At 45.6% G+C, this 9,674-nt stretch overlaps 1 protein-coding gene across 1 annotated transcript in view; it reads right to left on the bottom strand.

Moving 5' to 3' along the window:
* Window positions 1-227: 227 nt before the first annotated feature.
* SLC26A6 (solute carrier family 26 member 6) overlaps window positions 228-9,674 on the bottom strand; it is a 32,377-nt gene continuing 22,930 nt past the window's right edge. Inside the window, exons 15-21 of the mRNA XM_082209601.1 lie at window positions 9,117-9,209; window positions 7,722-7,814; window positions 6,880-6,966; window positions 5,179-5,379; window positions 4,268-4,322; window positions 2,044-2,180; window positions 228-756 (exon numbers count right to left, since the gene is read on the bottom strand). Of these exons, the coding sequence (XP_082065727.1) occupies window positions 733-756; window positions 2,044-2,180; window positions 4,268-4,322; window positions 5,179-5,379; window positions 6,880-6,966; window positions 7,722-7,814; window positions 9,117-9,209 (690 nt within the window). The 3' untranslated portion in view covers window positions 228-732. The remainder of the gene's footprint in view (window positions 757-2,043; window positions 2,181-4,267; window positions 4,323-5,178; window positions 5,380-6,879; window positions 6,967-7,721; window positions 7,815-9,116; window positions 9,210-9,674) is intronic.

Below are 9,674 nucleotides of genomic sequence, written 5' to 3'. Positions count from 1 at the left end.
ACATGAAATCTTTCTCAGGTCAGACTTCCATTCATTTATTATTTCAATACATATATAATTTCCCAGAAGCAGTAATATTCCTCTTGACCTTGCCTCCTGTATGTTGTCTCAGCAAGCTGTAGTTAGGGTCTATTGAAATGGGGCAACTTCAAAAATATAAAGCTGCTTTATACAGAGTCCGTGTAGATCCACCTTTTCTGCTCTGGATGATGGCGGCTCTCCAACAGGTCCTTTTTATCACTGATTACTTGATCCTTGTAACTGGAGATGCCACAGACATGGTTTTAAAACTGCAATCCAGGAGAGAAGGAATAAGTAGGGACCCAAGGCCCCCAGAGGGAATATGTTAGTGTTCTGCCTCTCCAGCTTGATAGGCACTTAGAACAGGTAGAGAATGCTGCAGATGCCCCTGTGCTTCACCAAATTAGTTGGCAGGATTCAGTGGAAAAATCCAAAAGTAGCCATAGCAACAAGTGAGGCACTTCCAGTGTCTGAAAGGGGTCTCCCCCACCCAACTCTGGAGTTTTGAAGTAGGTGGGCAGGTAGGCCCTCAACCGAGTCTCAGTTTCTTGAAGGTCCCAATAAGTCTCTCTCCAAAAAAAGCCAACACAGGTTCCCACCACCCGGTGGTGGAGAATCCCACATAACTATTTTGAAAAGGGCAATTCATACAGTCATCTGAAAAGGCGCTGGCTCCTCTGTGAGAACTGGAGGAGCAGATGATTCCGCTGGTTACATTTTAGTGGCGTTGTTATCCTGTGAAGATGAAGAATAAAGTTGCTAGCATTGATTTCTGAGAGAACCTCAAATTAACTCAACATTTCTCTTCCGTTTACTTGTTCACTATCTGAGGTATCCATATCTCTGATAGAGATGTATATAGATTCCTCTAGCGCCTGTTCAGTCATAGACTTTACATGTCCATCGAAGAAGCTGTCAAGATCTGCCTAAGGAATAACTCTTGTACAAACTGGATGGAAAATAGCTTCTTGTTTTCACAACATCCCCTCTAAGGGAGCTTCCAGGCCAGCAGTTTACTGAGCATTTACAAGTAACTTGCACAGATGTTATACAATGTCACTGGCTTATTGAGCGATCATCCTGACATGTCTGCACGAATGTTACACAACACTGCCAGTTAGAGGCTGTTATCCTACAATTTCTACTGCAATTTCCCATCACTTTTCTTGTCAGACTTTTTGCAACAAGAAAAGTGATGGGATAATTTTACCAGAACATGCGGATCAACAACCAACATTTGTGCAAACAGACTTGCCTGCAATTAAAACACATATGTTGGGGGTTTGCATGACTGCTCAGGTATGGAAATTCCTACAAGATAAGTCCCATGTTACAGTTGTGGAAGCAAGGTCAAGGCGAAGAAGTAATGACTTGCCTCAGGCAAACCAGTAGTCCAAGGCAAAGAAGGCATTTGATCAAGCAACTTCCTGGTTAGTATATTGGCTGTGTCTTAGTTAAACCAATGTATAGTGGTACCTCGGGTTAAGAACTTAATTTGTTCTGGAGGTCTGTTCTTAACCTGAAACTGTTCTTAGCCTGAGGTACCACTTTAGCTAATGGGGCCTCCCGCTGCCGCTGTGCCGCCGCCGCACGATTTCTGTTCTCATCCTGAAGCAAAGTTCTTAAACCGAGGTACTATTTCTGGGTTAGTGGAGTCTGTAACCTGAAGCATCTGTAACCCGAGGTACCACTGTACATTTGATGGGCAGAGCACACAATGGATGGGGGCAGTCTCCTTAGCACGCTTGAGATATGGTGCACCCATTCTACAGATCTGGCTGTGGAGTGTGCACTGGCCTTTCAATGTAGGGAGGCCTAATGACATCTATGATCAAACCCTGGGCTGAGCAAGGAAGATGAAGAGGTCCACTACTGTGGTCCGAATGCCTGGCTTGGAAGTAGCAATGCGATATTGCCCTGTGAGATTTCTAGGGCTAAAGTTTCCAGCTAGAAAAAAAAAAAGAAAAGAAAAGGAAAAGGAAAAGGAAAAGGAAAAGGAAAAGGAAAAGGCTAACTACGTACTGTGACAGTTTGTGGCAAGCTCTCTCCGCGGTTCCTGGTAACATAGGTAACAGCATCATGTACAGAAGGGAAAAGGTGCTGCTTGGTGATGGTCTGGCTGAAGAAATTGCCTCTTTCCAGCTGGGTGATGACGGAAGCTACAGGGGGAAAGACAAGGAAAAGCCACGTGAGGGTGCCATTTCAGCCCACTTCCGCCAACTGATGCCAGCCACACTAACCATGAATGCTTGAATCTACCTATCACCTGTTTTTCCCTCTAAGCTAAAAACATAGGGATTTGCTGGCTGGATCAGACTACGGGTTTGTCTCCAATGGTGGCCACCCAGATACCCCTGGGAGCTCACAAGTTGGGCATGACGTAAGAGCCAAGGCACAGAGCAGTTTCTTCACTTAGGGCCAAACCTGGCATAATGCTGATGTGGGAGATCTACGATTAGGACCTCCCACTGAGTGTGAGGAGTGTGTCTGCTTAGCTAACCAGCAGCCCCCTGCAGTTGCTCTGGGAACTGGTGCTCTGGAAAAGAGTCTTTCACCTTTTCATCCCTTTCCCTGATCTAAATCATTCCCGGATGCTATTATCACCACAGGGGAGATGGGAGACTCTTTTGCCCTTGAAGTTGCTGATCTAATGGGGGGGGGCAGAGGAAGATTTAGACTGGGCAAAGGTCGGCTGCTGTGATGCCTTCCAGATGTTGTGGGACCCCAACCGGTAGCAGCTGAAGCAAATGTAGTGAATTCTCAGTGTTATACAAGGACTTTTGTGCCACATATCCTGAATCGTTAACAAGAGTCAGGTTCAAACTTTAGCATGAGCAACTGTGCTCCCCACTGTCATTTAACACAAATTATAGTCACTTATGTCCAGGGACGCGGACTTATAAAAAATATTGGGGGGGGCCCCCCGGGAAAGCTCATGAATAATAAATAAGCTCATGAATATGCAAATAAAGTGGCGCCGCCTCCTCGTGAGCGAATAGGGGAGAGCGTGCTGCGCCTATTAATCAGCTCCAAAGGAAATTGGGTGGAGCTTTTGCTCGGGAGGGAGGGCAGGAGGCATGCAGGCAGCCCGACCCTGTGCATTTTGGGCTGGGGGAGGGGCGGCGATGGCGCTCTGCTGGAGGGGCGCCGGAGATTATTGGGGGGGGCGGAGCCCCCCCAAACGAATTTTTGAGGGGGCTCGGGCCCCCTCAAGCCCCATGGAGTTGGCGCCTATGCTTATGTCCTGGACCCTCTGCCACAGCATCTGAATCACTGGCTCCTTCTGCCCTTCAGTAGCACATTTTTAACCAATTCAAAGGCTTGGTGGAATAATGTGACTATGAAACAGAAGAAGTCCAAAGGGCAGGAGGAAGTGCGCATCCAGGACAAGGCCGAGAATGGAGGAATCACCAGCGATAGAAGATGCACACACTCTCAGGTTATGTTAGGCTTTGGGGAATAGGATCCCTCCCCCAGTGGCAGTGAATAAGCAGACCAAACGAAAGGAGCCTTCTTACCAGTTAGTTTCTTTAATAATCACAGTGAGCGACAAAGGAATGCATATCTCTTATAGAAATGGCATTGTTCCCAGTACAGTGGTACCTCAGGTTAAGTACTTAATTTATTCCGGAGGTCCGTTCTTAACCTGAAACTGTTCTTAACCTGGAGCACCACTTTAGCTAATGGGGCCTCCTGCTGCCGCCGCGCTGCCGGAGCACAATTTCTGTTCTCATCCTGAAGCAAAGTTCTTAACCCGAGATACTATTTCTGCGTTAGCGGAGTCTGTAACCTGAAGCGTATGTAACCTGAAGCGTATGTAACCCGAGGTACCACTGTACAGGCTCACCCTCTCCTCCCCCATTAATCTACGTCACTCCTACGTCAGGTAATCTGAGCTTGTTGCCTCTGCTTTATGTGTTCTATCACTCTCAGAGCCCACCTGGTCTTAGGCAAAAGGGGTGTGTGTGTGTCAGGAATGCTGTCCAAAGATACTGAACCTGCTAGCCGTCTCTCTCCTGGTGTTTTCTCTTCTAGCTGTTCCTCACCCAGTATTTCCCAGCTTTCCCCCTCTGGACTATGCCCCTCTGCAAACCACTGTTCTAAATCAATACTGTCCTCCTGCCCTTGGGAAGGTTCAGGAGAAGGGGGGCAGCGGCTCCCACCATTCCTTCCCAGTCCAGCCCCTGACAGGCTATGACTTGCTTATTGCAGTATGGCTGACCCGTGACTTCCTAGAACTCCTTACCATGGCAACCGACGAGAAACACGTCCACTTCAATCTCTTGGAAATCTCTAAATATCTGCCAAGGACAACAAGCATAAACAACTGAGACAAGATACTTCGCAGGAACCTGAGGGGTTGCATTTGCCTATCCTGCCACGGCAGGGCAGCTTCAGATACTAGGAAGTTATTCCACAAAGCCCACATGCTATCAGCACGGACCTCCCTGTGCAATCTTCTGCTGAAATCAATGAATTTTATGTGGGTAGTAATGGCCATTGGGCAGTGGTTAAGATGTCTGCCAAAGAAAAACTGAGAAAATAAAATGCCTTCCTCACATTTGAATGATTTGGATTATTTGGTGTCTTAAATGCCAGTAATGTCTGTGACAGATGTGATTGGCCAAGAGAGAGAAGCAATTAACAGATGAAAGCGAGGTTCAGAAGCACAGATTAGACATCACAATGCAATCGAAGCCACAGTTTGTTGGAGACCCCTTTTGAAGGGCCAATGAGACATGATGTTGAATCTCTCCTTTAAAGTTAGTATCAGCACCAGTGGGGAATGCAAAAAACAAAAACCCAAAACAAACACCAGCTTCAGAGGAGGGATTTTCCTCAGGACTCCAGCAGGGGAGGAAAGGACTTAATTCCTTCTCTAATCCTGCTACATATCAATCCTCTCTTCACAGCACCTTCAGCTGGTGCCGTCTGCATTTTAAGAAACCTACAGGTTTAGATGCAAAGCTGCATTTAACCTCACATGGAGTTTGGCTCTCAGTCATCTAGCTGGAAGTCAAGCAGCTCAAGCCATCTGAAACCCCTCCCTTTCCAGGAGTCTTCCTCATGAGGCAGATTTGCCTTTTAGATTTGGCTGCACACAGAACAACTCTCTCATGACAGGTGTCCCTCTCCTGGTTGTTGTCCTCTCCTTACGTTTTTAAAGGTCTTTATGCAGACGGTGTCCACAAAGTTGACAGGGGTGAGGTCCAGGATGAGCGAGTGAAGAGGAGGCTTCTTCAGTCCCAGGGAATGCAAAGTGGGTTTGCCAGAAGGTTGTGGTTGGCTCTGGTTTTGGGGGGCCAAGTCAGTCACACTTCCATTAGCAGCAGTGGCTGCTGTGTCATCTCCCTGCTCCTGTGAGGAAAGAAAAATCACAGTATTTCCCCCCAACATGAAACAGTGTTCTGGCCATTGGGTTTTCTCAGGTTGGTTCTGCTCATAATGTGTCTCAGCAACACTAAGGGTGGGTGAGAAATTCAATTCATTTCACATTTAATTTGCACATTCCAAAACACTACATGGAACAAAACACAACCACCCTTGGAAATTCACACTTCTGCAAATTTCGCAGTGCAGTTCTTTAGTCAAGCAACATGCACAAGAATGCACATACCACAGTAAAGCGTGCCTAAAAATGCATATGCTAGCGCACTTATATTAATATGACAAACGTGATTCATATTAAGGGAAATATAAAAATTAGGGAAAATATGCTTTGCACAAAATCTGCATATATGGCAAAATTGCATACAAAATGCGTATATTAGAAGTTCAAACTGAAATGCTGCTGAATTTTCATAAGGATTTTAAAAATAATCACAAACTGATGTGGAAATGTGGAGAATTGAAGTTAAGATTGGGAAAATGAGGAACTAAGAGAAACCAAAACTGGCAGATTCACCCATCTCTTTTCAGAAGATGTACAGAGAGCTGCAGCTGCAGGCACAGGCCTTTTGGAAAAGGAGCAGGGGTGGACTTTGCTAATCTTCAGCCTGTTTGCATGAAGACCGGGAAGGGTTAACACCAGCAGGGTGAGCCCTGCTGATGCACATCAACTAGGAACTCACCTGGGGTCACTGCTTAAGGGCGTGCCTTAGGCTCTGACCTCCATAGGCTTTGGATGGGGCCATGCCCCCCCGGAATCCTTTACCGGAATACCCTTCAATATCTGGGGGAGGTGATGGCGCTCCCCCCCCCATACATCTCCATAACAATACCCATACCAATGCCTAACCGCCAAAACTGAGAAAGTTGTGACGGTTTGCTACGAGGTAGGCAAAAAACCAAATGGCTGGTGCCAATTTGCCAAGTGGAATAAATTCCTACCAGGCCCCTTAATGGCGACCAACTGAGGTTCATAGCAAGGTCAGAAGGGAAACCTTGAAGGGCGGGCAGGAAACCGAAGGAGCTGAGCGGCCAAAGAGGGAGATTCTCAGCTGTACTTGCCTTAAATGAGGCAAGGCACACCCCCTGGGCCAGCCAATTGGCTGTCCAGGGGATGATGCGGCCGAGGATTCCCCAGATCGCGCGGGGGCTGGGAGCCAGCCTCCGTACGCGTGTTGGGGGCATGAGGTCCACAACACCACCTCCTCCCAAGGTCGGAAATGGCTTTGTGCCACAGCTTTTCTAGCAGCTCTGGTGGAGAGCCACTTTATCAACAGTATGAAAGGTCTGCGGCAAGTCTACTCAGAGACAGACCAACACATTTTGGTGCCTGAGACAACAAATCCAGATTGTTCCCCACAGTACCAAACATCATCATCATCATATGGGTTTTACTCATATGATCATGTTAAATGCCTGCTCCCGGAAATGTTGACCACAACTTTCTTTCGTGCCCAGATTGATAAATACCTGTGCCCTTGGCTCCATATCTATATTCACAAATGCCAGGTTGTTGCTCCCAGAGTCACACACTGTTTTGATCTGAGAAGCCATTTTCTGTTACCAAAACAAGAGCAGAACAGAAGTCCGAGTAAACTCAAAGCAATTGTGTCTCCATGTGACATTTTGAGAACCTCCATAAATTACTTCTGGGACAAAGAACAGAAGGCAGAAGGAACAGAGAAGTTACATCTTCTATAAAAAGCTTCAAACCCTGTGCCCTTGTGGCTGGAAGATGTCCTTGAACTATGACATACACGATAGAGCAAGGTGTGTGAGCATGTGTAGAAACTAGACCCACTCTACTGTTCATTGATCTGGCCACTTTTGCCTCTGGCCCTGCTGACCTCTAGTTTGTGGCCACTGTAAGGTTGACAAAATGGAATTTGGCCCTTGTGCTGAAAAAGATTCCCCACCTAAATGGATTTCACTTCAGGTTAAAAATGGGGTAACTATCCTGTAAACCTCCAGATGCTGGAGGACTCCAATCCCCATCAGCTCCAACCAGCATGGACAGTGGTTGGGAATGATGGGAGTTGTAGTCCAACAGCATCAGAAGGGCTACAGGTAACTATCTCCAAGTTAAAACATGGCTGGCTTAGGACCGTATTAACAAAATCTGCAAGTATTTACAAAACACCAAAGGTCCTTTTAGCAAAAGTGCGCTTAGTGTCATGTGTGAACAGGTCCCCACATGAAAACAATGATTTAGCCGCCTTTCCTTCTTGCCTCAAATTATTTATGAATTAACTACACACACAATAAACTTCATGGAAACACACTAATTAGTAATTTAGAAGAAAATGATCCACCTTTGCCTTCTTGGCTTCCTTCTTGTCTTTCTTCTGCTTCTTCTTTAGGGCTTTTTTCTTCTTTTCAACAAGACGGTCCACATCAAAGCCACACTGAAAAAGAGACATATATTTATGTACCAGCAGCTATTGGTTTTAGCAAGGTATAGATCACTCTAGCCTGTTTGCTTGCTTCCTATGTCTCCTTGTACGTGTTATATAGCCATGGTCTATGAGCCTCTTTCATACTATGAATTCTGTTTGGCTTCTGCAAATGAGGCCCAAGTGGCCTCAGGTAATGGATCAGGTGAGTAATTTAGGTGCTGCCAATTCATCCTGCTCTATTGTTAGAGGACCAAGCATTGACAGTGGCATGAAGAATATTGCTAAAACCAGTGCAACTGTAGTGCCCTTTCCAAGATAGAGAGAAGCAGACTACAGCTATTTACACTCTGGTTGGGACCAAAACTTTGGGAAACATGTCTTGCCAGTTCTTAGAGGACTCCACTGGCTTCCAATCTGTTTCCAAGCACAATTCAAAGCACTGGTGCTTACTTTTAAAGCCCATCCTGGTTTAGGATTTAGATGTCTGAGAGAACTTCTTTTCTCCTGTATCAACATCCCCAAACACTAAGATCTTCCTCCAGTGCCCTCCATCAGCTATTGTCAGAGGGGGTCTATTTGGCTCAGGCATCTCACTTGTGGAATTCCCTCCCCAGGATAGTTTGTCTGCTAACTATGCTAATATCTTTTAGGCACTATCACTGTGAGTTTAATTGTATGCCCCTTTTCCATGGCAAACGATGCTCAAAGCAGATCACGATATTGGAAAAGCGTACATAATAAAGCAGTGAATTATCCTGAAATGTTGCTCGAGCAACTACAATGTCTAAAAAAAATTAAACTGTCACACAAATATTAATAGGCTAAACAAAATGGCTCATGCTAGTGAATATATATTAAGATTAAAGAACCCGCAAATAGTTAATACAAAGGCCCAACAACAGGAATAGAAGAACATAATTCAAACAGCAACAAAACAAAATGAAAAAAAAACCACACCCTGTTCTCCAAAACAAAAATCTTACAGCTGTCCCAACCCAGCAGCAACCCTTCAATAAGACCCATTCACACCCACCCACCCACCCACCCATCCTGATGGCCTTTGCATGCTGATTATGGTGGGACTGAAGAATGACTAAACAGGGCTTCAGTCTACACCTCAGTCCCTTTCCTTTCTATATCAAATGTGAGCAGAGAGGACTAAGAGTACTGTGGGAATAGAGACTCTGTTGCATTTGTTTGTCTTTTCCCTCTAAGCGGAATAAAGTCCAAAGTCATTTTATTTAATGCATTGGTCAGCATGGAAACCCTCCCCCCCTGAAATATGAGGGACATCTTCTGAACCCTCCTCACCTTCTTCTTTAGGGCTTCTGCATACAAGTCAGCATTAGCAAAATAGATCGTAGCGGAGGAGCGGAAAATCTTCATGCCTGGGATCTCCTCAGCCTAGAAACAGAACAAAACAAGGAGTTAGTACAGTGTCACAGTAGCTTGAACCCAAGGAGACTTTTGTTCAGATCCCCACTAGGCACAAAGCTCACCAGCTCGCTGTGGACAAATTACAATCTAATATCCCTCAAAGTGGTGTTGTGAAAATAAAGCAGAAAGTAAGTCCATGGTTGATCTCCTGTGCTTCTTGTTAGGATTCTTGCCCCGTGTTGCAGTCATGGGATTGTTTTTTTCACATGACGGTGTGTGTTTTTATTCCACATAGTGAGAAGTGATGGAGACAGGATGTTTGTATTACTGTGTTTCCGTGAAGTAGGACGTTTGTTCCTTTGTCTCTTTCTCTTTGCTGTTTGATGATGATGAGAAAGGAGCTGAGTTAGAATGCTCCAAGTGTATTATATGTAAATAAAGTAGTTTAGCCAAAATGCTGTGCTCCTGAGTCTGTTACGCTGACTGCCAAGA

This window comes from Podarcis vaucheri (genome assembly GCF_965113315.1).
Source record: "Podarcis vaucheri genome assembly, chromosome: 2".
NCBI lineage: Eukaryota > Metazoa > Chordata > Lepidosauria > Squamata > Lacertidae > Podarcis > Podarcis vaucheri.
The sequence above is the reverse complement of the archived record's forward strand: the minus strand, read 5'-3'. Positions and strand labels throughout refer to the sequence as shown.